The sequence below is a fragment of the Anser anser genome (assembly GCF_964211835.1).
Source record: "Anser anser genome assembly, chromosome: 1".
In the NCBI taxonomy this organism is placed as follows: domain Eukaryota; kingdom Metazoa; phylum Chordata; class Aves; order Anseriformes; family Anatidae; genus Anser; species Anser anser.
The window spans coordinates 18,555,097-18,577,394 of record NC_139720.1 but is presented as its reverse complement, the minus strand read 5'-3'; the positions used below and the strand labels follow the sequence as shown (position 1 = coordinate 18,577,394).

Below are 22,298 nucleotides of genomic sequence, written 5' to 3'. Positions count from 1 at the left end.
TGCATGACACAGGTCATCCTTAATAATAGTTTAGCATGCAATAATCATATGAGCCTATGTATGTATCTGTAAAGAGCTCAGTCTAACAAGTGCAACCATTAGCATGAGGGAGAGGTTGATTACCACTATCAAGACTGTCAACTGAATGCTTTTGGAACAAGCTTACAGTAAGACAATAAGATTACATTTCTGTGTTCTCAGTAACTTGCCTGTTATATCATACATAAAGATTTCCACTAGAGTTTCCTTGGTTTTATCGTGAAACTACATTAATGGAAATTTATTATAAAACTGACAGGTTTTAGATACTTTCAACAGGAAAACATCCAACAAGTATTTAACCTCTGAACCATCAAGCATCTTGCATGCATGTAAGCAGGTGATGTTTCTAATCAGGTGATTTTTTCAAAGATGTGTTTTGTCTGAAGATATCCCAGAGTTAGATTATTTTTTTGTCAGTTTTTGTATATGCTGTCTGGTAACCACCTATTAACTGAGGAACTTTCAGGGGATTTAAAGCATCCTATATCACAGCTGACCTTGTCTGTGTCAGTGGAAAAGCAACAGAGCACATGTATGAGTTCAAAATATTGGCATTTTCTCTGACATGTTAGCAGCGATGAGAAAAGCAGATGGAAAAAACATATTAGATATTGATCCCTCTCCCATTCCTGCATACTCTTAATTAGATTTAGATCATAAACAATGGTACTGTATCTTGTGGCTGTATGCATTAAATGGTGGTCTGAACAATGTCTATGTATGCATTAAATTATTAGTTAATTTGAGTAATTGGATATAAAGTAATAGTCATGTTGCAAAGTTTCTTAAAAATACATTTTTTAAAAAAAGTAGAATGCACTTAAGAATGCATTATGGGGTAATATACTAATCTCTCTTTTAAGAAAAAGAAGCAAAGAAACTCAAATAAGGATGCATTTTTGAAGATTATGACTAGGCTCTGAAAAAAATGCATAAACGATAGTGAGTTGGATCAAGGGTCTGCTCTGTGAGAAACAGAAACCTAACTTAAGCCAACAGTTTTCCTTTTCTCCAACTTTCTTTCTCTTCCACCATCAGTGGATTAGTCAGTCTGATATATCTTTGCTTTCTTATCTCAATAGACCATTTTAACGTTGTTCAAAACAAATACTTACCAAATAAATAAATAAATCAAAAAAAAAAAGCAAAAATGTATCTCTATTGTGACCGAATAATTTAGAATTTTCCATTTTGTTACATAGTGATGTAGAGTAGTGATGAAGCATGCTCTTCTCAGAGGTGTCCAGTAGGACAAGAGGCAAATTTAAATACTGGAATTTCAACTAGACAATCTCCAGAGGTCTCTGACAACCTCAGCTATTCTATGGAAAGACACATGTTAGAGAATGTCAGGTAACTCTTAAGTTGTACTAATACTTGCTTTCTCTTTGAATCTCTTTGAAGAGCATTGTGTTTATATGTTGCTGCCACATTTTCCAGTATTTTCTTCTAGAGTATCAAAATCGGCCTACTTTAAAAAAGTAGATTGCATTTCACCACGGTGATATGGACAGAAAGCCCAGCATGTAGCTCATATGAGTTGCAGAGATTCCTGCTCAGGGCTATCTAGTTTAAAAACAAACAAACAAACAAACAAACAAACAAAAACAACAAAACAAAACAACAACAATAACAACAAAACGGAGATTTAGTAAATCAAAATTTTTCCTTATAAAATGCTATTTGTTGCATTCATGTCTGATCCACACAAAATGCAACAAACTTACTTGTTCCCTCACCCACCCTTGAAGCAAGACCAAGCCCAAATTTTTTTGAAGAGATTGCTTGGGGAGTGAAAGAGGAGAATAAGGTCCATCATAGGACCATCTCCATGTGATTTTTGTTATGGACTTCTGTTGCTATAGATTTCACATGGAAGGTATGCAGCAATGGGAGTGTGAGTGTGCTCTCCCACCACACACTACCTTCCCAGCTTTATTTCCCATAACACTGCTTAAGCAGAAAATGACCAGTGACAGTCATGATGGATGTCATCTGATCCTGATGACTGTGTCTGGCTCACAGTGGATTTGGGAGAGACAGATAATAATAAAATAGCCAAGGGGCTAGTTGAGCAATGCGCTCACCTGACCACAGTGCTGGTCAAAATCTGACTCAAGTCAAATTTGCAAGAAATTAACAACTGAAATCGGTATGCACATATGACTATTATTCAATCACCATACCGCATAGTAAGCAGGCCAAGAGCTCTCTGAGCTCTCCTGTATGGCAGCAGGCTGTACGCCAGGATCTCCCCTTGGGTAGGGATGCCTCTCAAGGTCTACCCCTCAAGGCTGAGAGATTCCTTACTATTGAAAGAATCCTTTCGCACAACAGAACCTCAGTAAGTGATAAATAGCTTGCTAAACTTTGTAAACTTCTTTAAGATAATATCTTTGATTGATTGTACACATATAATCCTTTAGACATAAACCGTTGACCAAGTCTGGGACTAGGAGTGGATTCAGCCATACCTCGTAGCCTTACCTCTTTGTTTCACAGTTTAGAAAGCAAAAGCATCCACTCTGGACCTTGCGACTCAATGGGAGGGTCTCCTCAACCTTTAGACATAAACCATTTTCCAAGTCTGGGAATAAGTTTGGATCCACTGCACCTAGGCTCCTCTCTAAGTAGGAGTTTAGAATGCAAGGGGGTCCATTCTGAACCTCGTGACTCAATGGGAACAGGCTCCAGACATTTCATCCAACTCTGTCCCCTAGGTAGTAAACATTCAAGTGTACCTTACCATCTTGAAGCTTGATAGTCACCGTCTTATTTACAATTAAGCTTTCTTAGATCATGGCATGATATCGATAAAATACATTGCTGCTTCTCTCTTACAAGTGAATTGCAAAACATTTCCATCTGAAACAGGCAGAAGCATTAAACCATAAAATAAACAGGATAAGATGGTCTGAATGGAACAGTCTAAATTAAATGACTAGTCTCCAGCAAACTTGAATAAATGAAAAGTCATGGATTGCAGCTCTGTGTCAGTAAGTGTAAAATGGTTCTCCATTGACTGCAATCTACAGTAAAAGGACTTCTAATATCTATGTCTCAGTGCATGGAGTTGGTTGCACAAAAGACCAAACACCTTATCAAAGCCTCTAGCTTTTCCACATTTATTTCAGTTCAACTCTAAATTCCAGTTTGGGTTCAGTATTTAATCCAGTCAAAAGACAGTTTTCCCCAGCAATATGAGATGACACAGAATTCGGAACAGGAAATTTTGCTCAGACCGAAATGAGATTGTCAAGGAAGTAATACTCATGTCTATTGGCTTCACCAATTTCCTGATTTCTTCCAGGTCCCAGAACTTCCATTAAGGAACTGTATAGTTTTTTCACATTGATGTCTGCAGTTTGATTTTTTTTTTTTTTAAGGTGTTACTTAAATGGCATTGAAGATAGCGGAGTTTATCCTTGAAGACAGTTGCTATTATAATGCACCGGATTATAGTTTATATCCTCTGTATTGCAGTTAATGAAGAAAGCTGTAAGGAAAAAAAAAGGAAAAAAAGAAAAGAAAAAGAAAAAAACACTCATCGTTCACAGCAGGTAGGAGAGCATGTGGTTTTGTGCAGCTTTTTGGATGAAATTGTCCAGCAGAACAACTGGGGGGGAACATTCAGATTGTCTGAAAATACCTAAAAGAGATAATTTCCCTGCTGGATATGCACTGCCAGATGCACACATTGCTGCTTCTATCTCTGCAGAAAACAGCACCAGAGGCATTAGATTGTTCAAATTATGCAACAAAGTAAAGAATTCCTAATTTCTCCCCACAGTTGTGCTTTTTGTCTCCTCCCTTTGTATTTCCTTGCTTCTTGTTTCTTACTCTCATAGTAGTGCAGGATACCAATCAAATAACACAGCAAGACATAATGAATTGGGTGTCAACGATGAGGTTTTGGCAATGGCAGGGGTGCTGCAGGGGCTCTCTGTGGAGAGGAAAGGCCGGGGCTGCCCCATGCCAAACACAGCCAGTTCCAGATGGCTCCAGTAGTCCTATGACAGGGCCCAGCTGGGCCCAGCAGCGAAGGTGGTGGCACCTCTATGGAAATGTGTTCAAGAATGGATGAAAAATGCTTCAGAGGCAGTGAGGAGTGAAGAAAAAAACCTGTGAGAATCAACTTTGTGAACACCAAGGCCAGAGAAGGAGGAGCGGGAGGAGGTGTTCCAGGTGCCTGTTGGAGCAATAGCCACACTGCAGCTTGTGGAGGAGCCCACACTGGAGCACTGTGTACTCCTTGAAGGAACCGCAGCCTTTGGAAGACCCACATTGGAAGAGGCTTACTATGAAGGACCGTAGCCCATGGAGTACCTATGCTGGAGTGAAGCAAGATGTGAAAAAGGAGGAGCAACAGGTGGGAACTGTTATGGACTGACCACAACCCTACCATTCCCCAACCCTCTGAACCAGTCGGGGAGAGAAGTGAGGTACTGAGAATGAAGGACTGAAGTTAAGCCTTGGAAAGAAGAGGGGAAGGAAGGTGTTCTTTTAATTTTATCTTTTCTTCTCACTACCCAAATCTATCTTAAATGGAAAAAAATAAATAAAATTAATTGCTCCCAACTTGAGTCTGTTTTGCCTGTGATGTTAATTGGTAAGCAATATCCCTACTTCCATCTTCACCTACTAGTTTTTCCATCTTGTTTTCTCTCCCTGTCCTGTTGAGGAGGAGGAGTGAAAGAGCAGCAGGGTGGGTGTCTGGTTTCAGGCCAAGTTCAACCAACTACACATACAAAATGCCAATAATATTTTGAATACCAAGAGCACCAATATTTTGTACACATAGCCAGCATGTACACAGAAAGACACACTCTCTGTGAAGAGTCTGCAGCCTATGAGCATATTTTACAGTACAGGATGAAATTTAAATCTCATTAATTTTGTTAAAGGCAGCATAGAAGATTCCAAGACCGATTTTTTCCTTGCAAAGACCTATATCCCCACAAGGCCAGAAGAGCCCCCACATGTAGAAGACTAAACATTTCTCCTTCTACTATCAAAGCTGAAGAGACTACAGCTTCTCCAGATTTCTTCACCCATGTTGCTATCATAGCTCCTGATTATAATATATTTTAGGTAATCAATAAAGTATTTAATATAAGTGATACCTTATTCATGTCCAGATTACCCCATAATTTCTACTTATTAATTACCTGTTTTCACATAATTTTAACCCAAGAAAAAGGTCCTAATCAGGGACTTAAGAAAGGAAAGAGCAAAGGTCTTACAGTTCATATGATATATATCTAATATCTTGTCACATTTTAAAGTAAAAGAGAGGTCCAGTTATCTCATTATGTCATGGTGTTTTGGTGTTCTCAGTTGTAGCTCTGAAGTGAGCATTTCATTACTAGCACACTTTTAACTCACATACACTTAGGCCCTACTAATGGGATTAGAGAGCTGTGATGATTCATGACATTAGGTGTATTCTCCTGTAGATTTTTGCAGAACTTCTATTAGCATTAAAGGGAGCTACACACCAGAGGACCAAAGTCAGTTAATACAAATAGCATCTTCCACAAACAGTCTTCTAACCAGCAATTTGGGTATCCTAAAGTTCTCAAGTCATTCAAGAGAAATGACAGTGATGTCAGCACTTGAGCAGTGGAGATTCATCCATTCCCCCAAAAACACTCACAAGAGACTATCAAGCAAGGCATTTTTTTGTTTTAGTTAGTGGAAATGTCTTCCATTCTCAAGCCTATTAACTTATAACAATAGAAATAATAGGAGCTGAGACAGGTGTAGAAAGTTTAATTCTCTTCTTGTGAGCTTCAAATTTTAAAAGGGACTTCAAAAAAACCATGATAAAAAGGGTATTAAAATTCATGAATGCCAGTATAATATAATTTTGATCTGCACAGTTTTTCAGGGATTGTTGTCAGTTTCTATTCCACTGTTAGCCATCATTAACAGCAAATATGACAGATACACTAATGAAATCGATTTGGTCATGTTATCAATTTAATTCAAAAATGTAACCCCATTTTATTACCGTGTAAGTTATAAAGCCTTATAGGCTAATGTCATCTGTCACTGTGAGAGTTTTGTGCTGGAGTTTTTAATAACTAAATGTAGGCTTATTTTTATTTTATTTTTTACATTTTGAATTAATTAGTACAGTGGTAAGCATGCTGTTTTAGCTCTTGGTAGGACTGAAGTATTGTTAAGTGTCTAGTAAGGGAAACATTTCAGTGAAATGAATATAGCAATACAGTATTGCCTTGGAACCTGATACATGCTATAGAGGAGGAATACACTGTGCAATGTATATTCCTTTCAGGCAACTCACACTGTCTGTGGAATGGATACATTCCCAATGCCCTTAGAACTGGTACACATTTGTTATAAGGAAGTTTTGGAATGTAAATAAAAGCAGGGTGGTTCTCGGACCACGTGTGTCTTTCTATTAATATTAGAAGGCTCTGCAGTGTATTCCTTCTTGTAGAAAGCAGTATTTTTAGGAGCACTGGTCAGCTGATGGAACTGGGGTATGGTTTTATGTTTTCTTTGAAAAATAACAAGCAAAGCTAAATATCATCATTGCAAGTGTCACCAGATGGCATCATTATACACAGACTTCTGAATTGTTTCACTGAGTAAGTAAATGTTTAAGCTTGGAAAACCTCTCATGTCTGAATATAATTTTAGGCACAATCTTAAGAAACTGAATAAGAAGGAACATCCATTTGCTCTCCATTTTGAGTTCCATTTCAAGTTGGTTCTTGAGGAAGAGCTGTTTTCAAAGCATCAGAAATTACTGTTCAGCCCAAATAGCTGTCGTACAAGCTGACTGCCTTGTTTCCAAACACACGATAGCTTCACAAGTATGTAGAAAGCAAACAAATTTTATTGTGCATATATCCAAAGTTCATTTTCCTAATTCTTCTCCACAAGACAACCAATGAAAGAATACTACAAGACTTCCAACCCGAGCCATTCTATGATTCTATGAAAAGCATAATTTTTGTTTTTTAGCAGGAATGATATTTTGAAGAAATCCTCCATTCTTTTTTTTTTTTTTTTTTTTCCCACTGAAGGGCAGCCATCATGCAGTAATTGGAGATTATGCAACCTATTCAAAATCCCTTCAGAGTAGCAAACGCCGGCCTTCTAGCTGCCTGGCACTGAACTGTACAGCTCGAGGCAGTGTCATGAGCTGGACTGTTAGTTTGCACTGCACTTCTGCTGCCAAAACCACACCAGAAGCCAAATCAGGCTGAACAACCTTGAAATAGTTCCCTTAGAACAGCTTGTGGTCACTGCAGTGCAGGTGCTGATGTGTCTGCACAATGCTACAATGCCTGAGTCACCACCTTACCCATTGTTGTGGTTCCCAAATAGGAGAAAAAGGAGAGAAAGCTTGCCAAATACATGAAAAAACATCCACTCTGGCCAGTTCAGCTGCCTAAGTAGACTGTAGTCATCATCATAAAAATACAGACTGGCCCTGCAGTGGAGCTGGTTTCACACATTTCTTTGAGTAAGCTGACAAGATCTAGCAGGGCTTTCAGCTCACAGTGTTAAATTTTGTTAGGTCACAAAGAAGGAGGTATTTCTGAAGCAGAGAAAACTCCTTATGGCTACAATTAAAATAACAACAATTTTTGAACAACTATTCTCCTCTCACTTGCTGTATTTATCTTTTAGATATTTAGAAATTTCCTGGGCTGCAAGAAGCTGTAGAGCTACCCATGTTGGTTCCTATGAAGAGTCTCCTGTGCAATATGTGCAAGGTGTGGCCATTTGCTCTTCTCAGAAACTTCCTGCAGCCTTGTTTTCTTCCTTTTAATAGGTATCCAGTATGCTAACCATAACCTGAAATTAAACAACTCAGTCATTGAACATAAGCACTGATAAGGTCTATTCATCAAGCAAGTGAGTATTTTGGAAGAGAACTATCAAGAAGTAGCCAATGTACTGGCAAACATCTTCCAAAAGAGAATCAGTTGGTGTTTGAAATGATCTAAAGAAAGGGAGACTCAAACTATTTGGCTATTCAGAATCTATGTCAGCAAAGATCTACTTCTAAGGTGTTCTTCGCTAGTGGCTTAGCCATTTAAAAAGAAAATAAAAAAATTTCACCAAAGTGCACACTGAGAAACAATTTAACTCATCTGGATTTCTGCACGGCTCACTGAAATTCTGGGCATACATTAAGGAACTAAAATCACGCATCACAAATTAGTTTTCACTGTGAATCAATTTGTTCCCACACCAGCGGTTTATAGGACAACATATTCCATTGAATGTTTCAGAGCATAACAGTGCACAGGCAATAGTCACTCAAGAATCACTAGTTAGTATATCAAAAATAGCAGATGCTACTGGCTGTTGGATTAGGAGAAGGACAGGAAACAAGTATTCATCTTCTGATTCGGCTGTGCCAGAAACTTAGAAATATGGCTGCAGTTATTTCTAATTCCTGTAAACCCTGAAACAACATCTTTACAGCCTCAAAAAAAAACAACACGGGATATTACAGATTCTGAGAGCTGTTTCTTTGGACTTGAAGGCCTTGGATTGGGTAATAATATTAATTTATTGAGGACTAAATACTAAATAACACTTGGCATCACTTTTGTAGTAATGAATTTCCAAAAGATCTGATTGCCTTATTAATAGACTGGCAACAGGTATTTCCCATTTGCATCCGATCTCTCCAAAAATCCCAGCCCGGCTGCCAGACAGCAGAAAAGATGGGAATAATTTGGTTCTGCTTCTGTAGAGTTAGGTGTCCATATAGATATTTTTTTCTGAGGAAGTTATGAAGATATTTACCATCATGAATAACAATCCCAGTATTATGCCTCTTAAATTAAACTGAGGCAACACTAGCTACATTTTTATTTTTATTTTTTTATTTTTAAAATAAAATCTTGATGGCAAATTCCTTCTTTTCAGAATTTTACCAGTCTTTCATACATATTATTTCTCTCACTTTTCCACTACCTGACAAGATACTGGACACTACTACATTGGATTACTGTTTTCTGTTTACAGACCAGCTCAATAAGGGATACCATGAAGTTTGAATAATGCTCTTAAATGATGTACAGACCCCCTGTCCTTTGAGGTTTCTCTTGACTGGCTGTATGCTTAGCTGATTAATTGTTTGATCTGGAGAGATATAGGCTTCCGCATGAACAGCTTCTCTCTTCAGGCCCTTTAATAGTATTTTTTTTTTTTTTAACTGCTGCAAAGTCATTCTTAGGCAAAGCTTTCCATTCTTCCCACATTTATTCCTGCTGTCCTTTATATTGCACATTCTCCTATGATTGTAATAGTTTGAGTAAGAATGAGATAACAAGAAGCTTGGGTGGCATTATAATTATTTCTGATGTTTCTCATTTTTGTGGGTGTTGGTTTTCTGTGCAAAGCAGGTTCATTGTTATTTACTCAGCTAGAATTCCTGCTGTTACAGAGTTCACCATCATTCGATTTGTTTTGCATGGCCTGCAAGTTACATTATCAATGCCATGTAAGTGTCTTCAAAATTCTGTGAAGAAGCAAAGGCTGCTTAAACACATCAGTGTAGAAGTGACTGGGTCACAGGGACAGAACTGGCACACATTTGCTTTCATCCATCCATGTGGATATGTTCTGCATATACAGGAGTATATATATATATATATTACCCCACATACTAGAGTAAATATATTACCCCTGTATTTGTATTAATTATTGTGATGGGAAAGCCTTCTTTACTGCCACTAGGGCTCTGTGAGCTCCTATTCTAGTCAGCGTTACTGTAGAAGTGGCTCAGGCTGCTACTGCCAGCTTTCCTGTAACACCTTCACAACTCAATGAACCATTTCAGATGACAGCTGATGTCAATATTTCCTGCCACTAAAGTCTCTACCTTTCATGGCTGACAGGTAGTTTTGCCTGGGTAAGAACCTATACTAAACAAACTGTCCTTCCCCTTGAGTGTATAGGAATATATGTATATATGCTTCTTCCTATGCAGTGAAGGCAGTCAGAGGCACTTGCTGATGATGATTTAGCCCACTCTTTGAGGTAGTGTTTAGGCTACTTAAATAATTGAAGGTGCTTTCTGCACGTTTACACTATTCCTTTGATTATAAATTCATAACATAGATACATCTGAAGTTTCTGCTACTAATTTTTTTCGTGGTTGTTCTGAAAGTTCCTTACAGAATGTTTGTGCTTTTTTTTTTCCTTTTATTAAATTTTTGTCATGTATGCTTTGCATATTATTCAATAATATCTTTAGAAAAGTTGCTTTCTGATTACATGTTAATCAACTTTATTTGCACAGATTATTTTGAATTAGTGCACCACATCAGGGTGCTTAACATCACTTTCACTAGCCTAACATTGGCAATTTCAGACCTAGAAAAATATGGTCATGGTCTTTCCAAGCCAGCTGTGAAGGACTATAGATCCATCATCGTAAGAGTCTCTCAATGGCCTACCTGAACTCTGAAAAGGCACAGCATTTCACTTTACCACATGAAATAAGTAATTTGACCTAGGATCCAAGCAGCTTGAAGCAAACATTAACATCAGTCTTAACAGCAGAACAAAAGAATTTTTCCCCTTTTTGCACATGCTCTGAAGTTTTACATAACTGAGGCCATAATGTCTTGGCTGGGATGAGAAATGATAAATTGAAACAGCTACTTTTCAGTTTTCCTTTTTTTTTATAATACTTTGTGGCCCATTTTCTCTCTTTAGATCCTCATAGGCCTCCCATGTCTTCACTAATCTGTGTTATTTATCGATACTAGCAAATCATACAACCTCTGTTCATATTTCATTCACATTGTAAATAAATATAGGAACTTCTCTTGAGCCTCCCATAGAACGGCTCATCATTAGTCACTGTCTGTTTTGACTTACTGTCATTTACTTCTACTTTTCTCCTATTTTTTAGTTTATTTTTAATCTGTTACACAATTATCCTTTATCTATTACCCATGGCTCTCAAGTTTTAATGAGATTTATATCTCAAAAGAAGACAACTAGATTATTAGTTAAATTCTCATCTCTGTAGTTAGAGTAATATTTCTTTTTTCCTTGTTTCAAATTTTACTCCTTTTGGCTCCCCTAGCACTTATTAAATACTAAAAAGGTAGCTACTTTGAAATGAAAAATCTTTAATCTTTTCTGGTCTTGTTTTCTTTTCAGTTTCCTTCTTGGTTTCTTTTCTTTGTTCAATCCCCAACTTGACATCAGCTGTAGAATATTCTGTTGTCTGTCCATCCTTATTTGTCTAAGCCCAGTCTGAGGTCCATTCCTTCAGTGTGCCAATGTGCTTTGACAGTAGGAAAAAAATAGAAAAAACAGTCAAAAAATAATTGTTTAGTTGTAACTTCTGTAACTGCGTAAGATAATATATAAACATATAAAGACTTCATTCTTCAAGGGTATGAAGCACACACCAACCAGAAACTAGAAGATCAGTAAAGCAAACTCACAGGGAGGGTTATGCAATATTTTGCCACCTGGAGAATGTACTAATTTTTAAAAGATTACAGTTAAGACATGGCATCAACCAAGAGGAAACACTTGTCTGAACTGGTTTGACAGTTCCCATGTTCCATTGACATCATTTTTCTTTGAAGAGGTCGGGATAAATAAAATAAAGCATCATTTATAAAACATACCTAGAAGAAAAAGAAGAGTGTGCAAGTGACTTTTTTTTTATTTGCATAAGTATATGTACCACCTTATCAAGGCCTTTATGATTTCACCACAAAGGCAGCAAATGACTTTTATTTGCATCAGTCATTCTCAGAGAATCATTAACCAATTCTGGTGACAAACCTGGAGCTGTTGTTGAGATATATGGGAAGTATTTTAAGTCAGAGGACGAACGGTACCTGCAAATCTCTTTCATCCTTAGTATTTTGAAATCACTTGAAAAACAGTCTGGTCTGCAGGCTAATGTAATTTATATTGGCTGAGGGTGGCTCTTATCAACCTTAGTGATTGTAACCTGTTGCCCGTGCTCCCTGAGAAGCAGTATGGAAGCAGTATGGTAGCAGGTGAACCTTCACATTCCAAGGAGTCCTGACAGTAAAGGAATTCTTTTCTAAGTAAACCTGTTCTCTTAGATGATGTTGTTCAACACCTTACTGATCTGATCTTTCATCTGAAACAATTTTAAATATTGGAAGTTTTAAACTTCATACAAGAAGGTTTAAAAGGAAATGTTTTCTCATATATTTATTGGGAAAAATGAAAAACGTTGCATATATGTAAACTTATGTGATAAAATACAGTTCTGTTTTTTTTTTTTTTTCCCTTGAACAAATATTCCTTTTTTTTTCTTTCTTTCTTTGCTTTTTTTTTTCCTCTCTCCTGGTTTGTGTCTATGCTCAGTGTTGGCTTGTGCTTTTTCTTTATGCTAGTTCAATGGCACAGGCTGTAGGCATTGTGATTTTCCTTTCAACCAATCAATTTACTGGCTTCTAGTTCAGCTGTTCCTCATATAGGTTCTTCAGACACAATGTTGAATTCTTTATTTTCTTCTGGAAACTCTAATTGTACTCACAATTGTGATGAATAGGCCATATTAGATAGTAAGTGTCTGAGTTAAAGATTTATGCAACAGCATGTGGGTACAGTTTCTATAAACAAGTGAATGATTGAGGACATTGCATGCATAAAACCTGAGCTACTGCAGAGACGAAATGAATTGGCCAGAGACAAAATAAGCTAAAAGCATAATTATGAAATTGGAAAATGATGTGTCATATTGATTGCTATAGAGTATTAATATTTGCTACGTTTGCTATCCCAGATGTTTAAAACACTAGTTACATCTGACCTCACCTGGACTAACAGAAAGCTATAAAGAAGCTTTTTTCTAAAAACTGTTTAAGGGCTTACTGCCTTTCCAGAGGTTGTTTTTAATCTATTATCTGATTTTCTATATTCTTCTGTTCCCTTTCAAGTGTGTTTTGAAAAAGTTACTTGTGGCCATGCTGAGAAATGAAGGCTATGAAGACACTTCCCTCTGTGTTTCAAATTTTGCTTTGGAAGAGGCACATAAAATACTTTTAGAAACAAACATTTTTTATGTCCCTTAGTTTTGTAAAATTAGAAGTTCACAATGTTCTGAAAACATATTGTTCCTGAGAGACGAACATTTCACCACTGCTCTTAGGCTAGTAATTCACAGTGATAAAGGCAGACAGTATATTTTGTTAATTTGAAACATTTTTTTTTTTGGGGGGGGGGGGGGCAGAGGTGGAGTATAAAAACATTCTAAGTGTCTTGAGGTGTCTGTTGCACACAGGAGACTCAGAAAATTGAACTCGTCTTTGATGAACAATCCCAACCTTTTTTGTCTTTGATATTTCTTGTACAGCATAGCCCACGTAAACAATGTCTTATCTTTCATTGAGCATTTGAAGTACACAGAAAACAAAGACATAACCAAGGATATTCAGAACTGACTGGAAGCTATGAATTTAGTTATAAAGATTATAGATGTCCATTCTTAGATCCTCTGTTGGGATCTGGTTTCCAGAGGATGAATGGCCTTAATCTGATCTGTAACTGGGTGCACCAGAATGAATGTACCCAGCACCTGAAAAGGGAAGGGTAAAACTTCAGTTTCAAAACATGACCCATGTCCTCATTTTCACATTCCATTGCTATGTCTTCCTCTCAATGCTCCCACCTTAATAATCACCTGGTGAAACTCCTTTGATGATGTCACGCTCAGGGAACAAAAGTCTCACTTATAAAAGGATTTTCTTTATTTTTCATAATTTAGCTGAACCAACACAAAACGGAATACTATAAAGCAACAAAAAATGATGTAACATCTTTAATTGTTCTGTGTTAACTAAATAAGGCTACTACACTCCCTTTAAAATAAATCAAAACAGAGAGTTGGTAGAGTGAGGGATCTGGCTCTTGAGGTCTACATATACAGTAAATGTATTTACCATCATTTATTGCATGACATTTTAAACCTGACATTGGTAATTTATAGTGCAGTCAGTCCATAACACTTTTCAAGTGGCTGGGCTTTAATTGCTACCTTGACACTGGTCAAAATTCTAAGATTAAATAATAATTTGTATATAATTATTTTACTTGAAAACAAAATCATCTATAGTTCATCTTTCCTGTAACCTCTTCATTAAGTAAGAAGAGGCCTGTATTAGAACAGACCTTAAAAAAAATTCTTTAATCAACTTTTCATTTTTGAAACTTTCATCTATGGTCACTTGAACAATCTCTATATATTTTTCTTTAGTAGCATAGAACTAGCATAATACTAAAAGTTAATTGGAGTATTAGGTAGTATACTTGAAACCTTAATACATTTGCCAGGAGGAAATGAAGCTTCCTTCTTGAGTGCATCATACCGGTACGTACGAAACTTACACATAGAAAGGTATATTAAAAGGGAGCAAGTTTTGTTTGTTTGTTTGTTTCTCTGGTTTATCATATTTTTCCCCTCATCATTGCTAAATTTTCACTAACCAATAATGCTGAAACAGTGGACTTTCTAACAATGAGGTAAAACACTGAAAATGGGATCAAGGAACAGGCTGCAAACAGACCCTTAGACTGTATTACATAAAAGTAGGACAGAGAGAGAGAGAGAGAGAAACAAACCTTGCTATGAAGAGCAATGAGTAAAATACTTTACACTCTATTTTTATCAGTATGTAAAGACAAAAAAAAAAAAAATGCCTTCCAACAGTGCAATGGTTGAATGCATTTATGTAATATAAACAACATTATTCTTTGCTTTTTCTACACAGTCCTCTCTGGTCATGCTTCACATCCAGAATGTCCCAATGGAAGAAAGCAAACGACACCAGTCACTTCAGAGACAACTGAAGTAATAAAACACAACTTAACTCTGAACCACTTGTCATGACTGTCAGAGTTATCACGTTAATTGTTAAATAGGATTTTCTACAAATATACAACATATAAAAACTGTTAAATATATAACTTTAGGCTTTTCAAAATACATTTAATGATCTCTTTCAAACAAGTGTTACTTTTGTTTTCTCTTTAATTTGCTTTCTGGTGCTAAATGGTGTATCAGATGAGACATAGGCCACAGATGACCAAACATGCTCTTTGCAAATACTGTATTATCCAACTTTAACTATCAAAAATGGAACTGTAGAAGAGGCATGTTTAACTGGTTAAAACTGAAAATGATTTTAGTACGAGAAAGTCAATCTAAGTACAGAGGAATAAAGGTGCCGTGTAGACAGTTTGTTCTTTTTGTCCAAGTTTTTCAAACATAGGTCATTTCCTCTCAGTGCTCCATTATGTTCTCTCGAAAGTGGCATTTCAAGAGCTGGTCTCTGGGTTAGTTTTTACTGCAGCTTTCCATAAAGACTTCTGCTGGACAACAGCTCAGCTTTGTGAAAGCTGGAATCATGTCCTTGTGGAGACCCCCTACAATTTAACGACATAACTCTGTTAACAGTAAGATTGTGTCCACTTTAAAATAGATTTTGCTCTTTGGTCTATTGTATATATTGAAAGTATAAGAAAATAAAAGCAATTCAGACAGTTTAGGGCACAAGAAGAGTTTCTCTTTTGCACCTCAGTGTCCTCCCATAGGCAAAACAGTCTTCTCTAAGGCTGATTGGGACGATACTCTTCATTGTAGCAGACTCTTCGGATTAAAACATGTAGATAACAGCAAGTCCAGCAGTGGTGTATCACGCAGATGAAACGTTAACCATGAACTTTTTTTGTATTGCTAATGCCCAAGCATATCTCTTTTTTCTATATTCCTTAGTCCAGCGATCCTTAGTATGGTAGAACAAACTTTAGCTCATAATGTAGAGGAATTATGCTGTCTTTCATGAGATACAAAGATACAGACAGTTGAGTTGATGACATAGAACGGATGATGATCCACAGCAGTGAAACTTGACTAAGTTAAGTAGCTCACACAGAGCCTAAACCACTCCTACGAGGATTCTGTGTTGCTGCATTTGTCAGGAGACCTGTAAATCAATAAGAACAAATGAGTCAGTGTCTTAATTTACAATCCTGGTTATCTTTGCTGCCTATCACTTTAAAATGTTCTGTACTGAGAATTTTCAAGGAAACAGTTAATGAATTAGAAGATATTTATTTTTCACAGCAAACATTTTCCCTGAGAAACAACATATGAATAAACCTATGTTTATATTTATTACCAAAACAAAACAACAACAACAACAGAACTTTGTTATTTCTAATAAGGTCATGAATATAAATGATAGTTTACAACTTCAATGCCTTCTACTCTCTAACAAGCTCCATGCACTTTCCTTTTAACAAAAATTTCACAGAATGTTCTTTTACCTGCATTAAATTACATGTAACAATATCTAATACACATGGAGATTAAGATGGCTATTACTTTTTACATATAAGATATGATGAAAAATGGACATGACTGCCACGATCATTTATTAACAGTGCAAGGATATTTATACTTGAGGCTTTGCTGCCTTCAAGTTTCCGTGGAGTGCTAGAGTGCGCCTGTTGATCTATACGCTAATTTAATCAACACTGCCCTCTAGTGATGCTTGGAAAAGTGCAAATTAATGTAAATAATGTTTCTTAAAAGTCAATATAATCAGAAAATTGTTTTAGTTACAAAGCTGAAAAATAAAATTAAATAAAAATAAAAATAAAAATAAAAATAAAATAAAATAAAATAAAATAAAATAATGAAAATTGGCAAAGGACTGCCCTGTTTTAAAAAGAAAATGGAATGGAAGCTGTTAAAATAGAAAGGAAAGGAAAGAGGCAGTGGTTTGAAAGAGAAACAACCAAAGCTCACACTACAGAGAATACAAGTACTGGAAGACAAAGCAAACACAAATAAAAAAAGTAATGACTGGTTTTTACAACAAGGAGCCAGCTACTTGTGCTCACTCCAAATATCAGTTTAGAAATGGTTTTGAAATTACACAGACACTGTACAACACAGAATGTTTTGAGGTATATTAAGCAAGCATGATTGTTACAAAATGCTGTTTGAATGTTCAAACTCTATCTTCTGCTTTGGCATTGTCCTGTCTCCAGATAGGCAGAATTGTCACTACTGATGGAAATATCATGCATAACACCAGAAAATACTGAACAGTGAATGTGAACAGGCAAAACAAAAAAGAAAATCCAATTCACTTAGTTCAAGCTGTATATTAAATTTAGACTTTTTAACCTAATCCTCAGAAAAATAAATTAAAGAAATACCACCCTCCAAATCAATTTAGTGACAGCTTGAAACATTGTTCTCTGTATATATATGTAGAAAGATAGATAGATAGGTAGAAAGATAGATAGATGAATATTTTCCTTATAAGGCATAAAGTCTATGTCATAGATTTCTGCTTTTGTCCTCTCACCTTTTCCAGGAAAAAACACCCCAGAAATCTTGCACACAGCCTTTCCTTTTCGGACTAGTGATCAGATCTCCAAACCACATGGCCTCAGACAGGCTGAAGGCAAAAAACCTGGATGATTATTGTGGTATATTCCCCTTTTTTAAATACACATTCAGCAAGATAAATGATTAAAAAGTTTTATTTCTATTAATTGTTCTGTTTCCCCTTTACACTCTTTCTTGGGGTTTCCATTATACCCCCTATTTTTCTTCCCATTAGAAAAGAACACGTTTTTTAAGGTAGCAATACTTCTTAGGCAGCAAGATACAAAGCATAAGAGTTACGGTTTATTAGGCCTGAAAGTAAACTGTTACTGTGTGGAGAATTAGGCTGACTTAGCTCCATCACTTCTGAGTTAGGCTGGAATGGCCCAAAGCTAAAAGCAACAGCATAAACTGCTGATGGACTGTGCGTTCAGTGTTTTCATAGTGTGCTTCTCTACCATATTGGTCCCAGGATGGAGACAGAATTCAGGTACAAACACATTCATTTGCAGATACCTGCTGCTTTGTCATTTCGTGGATTTAAAAGCTTCCTTCCTCACTTGCTATCACTGTCCCCACTTTGCACATCCCTGCTGTGTGAATATGGTATCAAAACTTTAAAAGAAGGAGAGAAGAGGAGAAAAATACGCATTTTTAAAATGCTGAGTTAGGATGGAGAAAAGGTTTGAAATAAAGTGATGGCAAGAAAAGGAATATAGTAGAGAACAGGAAGTGAATTTACAACTTTGGACAATGACAAGAGAAAATGGAATAAGAAGGAAAGAGAAAGGTATAAGTTAACAAGGGAAGTTTAAACATCTTTAATTAATGAAGGTGTGATAAAGAAGAAAGATAGGTAATAGGAACAACAGTTAAAAAGGGGAGAGAAGAGAGCATGAAGAGTCCAGAGAAGAGGAAGAGAATGCACACCTACCCTCCCATGTCCTGTTTTTTCCCCTTCCATTTCACACTACAGATGAATTAATGACTCCCCACCACCACCACCACCCCCCCCAAAAAAAACAACACCAGACAGATCAAGCAAGAGAAAAGAGGGATCCCCAAAATGACCATGAAAGGGACTTGTTTACTATTTATACTAACAATTCAAGCCATGGAAAGTACCACATCCCTGAGAGGCAAGTCTAAAGGAAAATGATGCTCTTGATGACTATTTGGTAGCAAATTCTAGAATATTAATTAGGTCAATACAGATTGCAATGCAAATTATAAATTAAATAACTATATACAGGGAAGTGTTTGAAAGCTTAGACCAGGTATGTTGGCATAGTTTTGTTCTTTTTTTTTTTTTCCTTTTACTTAGAAAACTTGAAACAGCATCAAATTAAAGAGAGCCATTTACCTAGTGCAAGGTTTTCTTTTCTGTCCATCTCTGTACAGGACTCTTTCCAGTTTTAGGCATCTTTGCACAAGTCTCTTTGTCACTGACTTCAGTGAAGTTGGAATTTCTCCCCAGTGCTTCAGACAGCAGTTTCTGCCTCTTTCTGAAGGAGCCAGAGGTTCTGATGCCAAATATTGCACTGCAGTAATGATAACTACCCCTTCCATTTTTCCCTTTCCACAAAGTGTGTGGGCTTTTATTTATTTATTTATTTATTTTTCCCAAGTTGTTACTGAGATCATCTTTGCTTCACGGTACTGGCACTGAATACTTATATACCAAGAAAAAAAATGGCACTGAATACTTATGTACCAAGAAGTTGATTGTTAATGTAACTCATCTCCCATTCAACTCTCAAAAACCGACATCTGTTTTCTCAATAGAAAGTTTTTTTTATTTTTATTTATTTATTTTTTCTGACTGAAATCATAAGTACAATGGAAAATCGGAAGGTTGCCCCTCCAGTGTATTTCAACCTCTTCTGACAATAGCCTTCCTTCCCCATACCAAAGAGTCTAAAAGCACTGTCACCCCTTGCAGAAAAGCAACTTCAGTGCTTCCTCTCACTGCAGAGGCTGAAGAGCCTTGCAGTGGCTTATGGGCACTGATCCACCAAAGCACTGCAGCAAGGTCATTTCACCATCAGAGTAGTATTTCTTAATGCAACCCCCACTAGACTCTAAAATACCATCCAGCTACATTTTTGGCATAACATTAGAAAACTGATGAAAGAACAAAAAGTTGTTATAACAGCCAAAACAGAATACACCATGCCATTACATTCAAATACTGTTCCTTTCCTTTGATAGTACTTTCATGAGCTATTCAGTATGAGTTTCTGCCCTACCACCTGCCCCAGTACATTTATTTAATAGCTCTCAACAGCTTAGAGAAGTTATGTGCTGCTGCACTTTTTTTTTGTATGTATTTATGGTTTGTATCTGTTCCCAGCTGTACATTACAAAACAAAACTGGTTGTTTTACTTTTAAAAGAAATTATGAAGTGAAATAAAGTTAGTGTCATTTAATGTCACATGCAAACTCTTTGCCTGATCCAAAGGTCACAGAAGCAAACAGATATTTTATCGTAACAGTTAGTAGGAATCTTCTTTTGGGTTCGGGATTATTCCACTATGTATGTTGTCTTCATTTATAAACAACTGACTTCAGAACGAAGGCAAATTAAAAGTTGTCTTAAAACAAATGGTCTGGCAATACACATCAGTATTCTGGCTGTAAGATTGAAACAGCTTGGAGAACTCTTGAGCTTGCTGGACTTTGAAGTCCAGGACTTTTAACATTGAGCAGGCATCTAGTACCAGAGATTAAAATACTACTGTACCCTAACTGACTAAGTGAGGGAAGCCCATGTTCTAGTATGCTCCACAGAATTCTACTCAGGTGGAAAAATCATTTTCCTGACTGCATATTAATTGATAATCCAAAGTATAAAAAAAATATGTATTTCATAGGACCTATATATCCTATTATAGTTCTTGGATAGCTGGAATACATCCTGGGAATGTTTGGCTCATTAGAGCAATTATAACACAGTCTGCCTAATTTGTCTTTCTCTGAAAGAACTACAATAGGGGAGATCCTATCTGGGAAGGGAAGGGAAGGGAAGGGAAAAAAGAAAATATTCACTATCATCAAGGACAGAGCAAACACATTATGCAAGCCACCTTGATATGATGGAAATGGAAATATATGGTGCTTTGTTGACTTACATAGGCTTTCCACCAAACAAACAAACAAAAATGAACAAACCTGAACAAACCCTCTGTCTTTCAGTGCAACATCTACGATCTAATTTTGAATTAAAATATTTACATTTCTGATCACAAACCAGAAAACAGAGAAAGGTTTACTGTAGCTGTCAAATATTTTCACTCAGGACTGAATTTCAAGAATGTCTGGTCTGAACTTTTGATTTACATAGAATCCACATAAATACCAACAATTCCATGTCAAGCCTGGTAAAGCTTTAGCAGTTTCATCTGGTTTCCATTTTGCATTTTTAGAATAAAAATGAAAGTAAGAGTGAACCAAAGTTTTCATTTTTGCTACAGTAGCCAGGTACTATTACATGACTATCTGTTGAAGTTATCCTTGCACACTGGGATGACAACTCTGAACTATCAATTGTGTTTCCAGCCCTGATTTCTGGGAATTCTCTGGATGTCTAGAATGTAACAGGTCATTTTAGAAGTTTTAGTGTTGTCTAACAGCTGAACTACTTGTCTAAACTGTGTATTTTACACTTTCAACTAAAGTCTAAAAATGGCTTTTTTTTTTCTTTTACTTTTATAGGAATCAAAAAAAAAAGAAAATACAAAAATCATTCACAAAGATGGGTGTAGATTTGGTCAGTCTCTGTCTCACAAATCTACTCAAAATGGAAACAGCATCAAAGCTTTTACCAACTGACTGCAAGTCAGGTAAACAGCATGTCTTTCCCCTCTGCGTCTACAGCTGTCTGTTCTAGGAGGTCCCTGAATAACTAGCCACATATAATGCAGGAAAAAAAAAAAAAAAAAAAGAGAGAGATAGAGAGAGATAAAAGCATTAAGATGCCCAAGGAAAACCTTACACAGCCTTGCAAGATACCTCATAATTCAAGGGAATAAAAATGTGAATTTTTGGCTATGATCCTAGCTGTACCAATGACCTGCTGCATTTGTTGAGAACTCCCATTCATCCCATTTTTCTCCTATTCCCCCTGCTTTCTCCATGCTGTTCATATACTCAAATTGAACTATTTAATCTTCAGAAAAAGACAAGTTAATCCAACTTTAAAGTGACTGTGGCTATTAGGAATAAGAAAGAGATACGTGGGAGCAACTTTATTTAGTAATACTGCATTCTTTGACACTGAGCTAGCCATGGAAAGGACATCTTCATGAGTTCAAACTACAGTACCTACAAAACTAGGAATAATAAGATTCATCAAATCTAGTGGCTGCTTGTGGGTGCATGTTTATAAAAAGCAGGCTAGCATATCAGGCAGTGTATTCACAGGCACGCTTGGTCTATATAGTGCACTATACAACTATATAGTGCACTAACAAAGTAACTCATAAGTTACAGTTGAAAGAATACAACTATTAGGCACCTTCTAGGAGAACATGCCGTTCCTTTAAGATCCACTCTGCATTTTTGTTTTGTTTTCTTTTCACTTCTATTCAAGTCAGACACAGAAAGAAGTATATATTGCAACTCTATGACTCTTTGCAAACGACTTTTTTTTTTTCCCCAGTAACAGTTATTGTAGTATCAATAATCTGATCAGACCTAATAACCATTTTTCCTTAAATATCACTCCTGAACTCCTAGCTCCTATATTCTCAGCTTCTCCTGACCACCTGCTAGGAGTATCACTATGACTTTTCATTTCCTTCTCTGTAAAATTCCTGTTTGTCTTGTATTACCTTTGAACTTGCAAGA

At 36.5% G+C, this 22,298-nt stretch overlaps 1 protein-coding gene and 1 long non-coding RNA gene across 6 annotated transcripts in view; one reads left to right on the top strand and one right to left on the bottom strand.

Annotated features, from left to right (window-relative positions):
- Window positions 1–12,351, top strand: part of LOC310893022 — a 25,733-nt gene extending 13,382 nt beyond the window's left edge. Inside the window, exon 3 of the long non-coding RNA XR_014578650.1 lies at window positions 3,429–12,351. This is a non-coding gene — a long non-coding RNA (uncharacterized lncRNA). The remainder of the gene's footprint in view (window positions 1–3,428) is intronic.
- Window positions 12,352–13,776: 1,425 nt separating this feature from the next.
- Window positions 13,777–22,298, bottom strand: part of TAFA5 (TAFA chemokine like family member 5) — a 432,306-nt gene continuing 423,784 nt past the window's right edge. For 3 of the 5 annotated variants that reach the window (XR_014578642.1, XR_014578643.1, XR_014578644.1), the window contains 2 exons: window positions 17,427–17,519; window positions 13,777–16,031 (listed from right to left, as the gene is read on the bottom strand). Coding sequence is in view for 2 of the 5 variants with exons in the window: in XM_083821409.1 (XP_083677535.1) it covers window positions 16,023–16,031 (9 nt within the window). In the remaining 3 variants the exon portion in view is untranslated. The remainder of the gene's footprint in view (window positions 16,032–17,426; window positions 17,520–22,298) is intronic. The other 2 variants (XM_083821409.1, XM_083821410.1) reach the window with 1 other exon arrangement.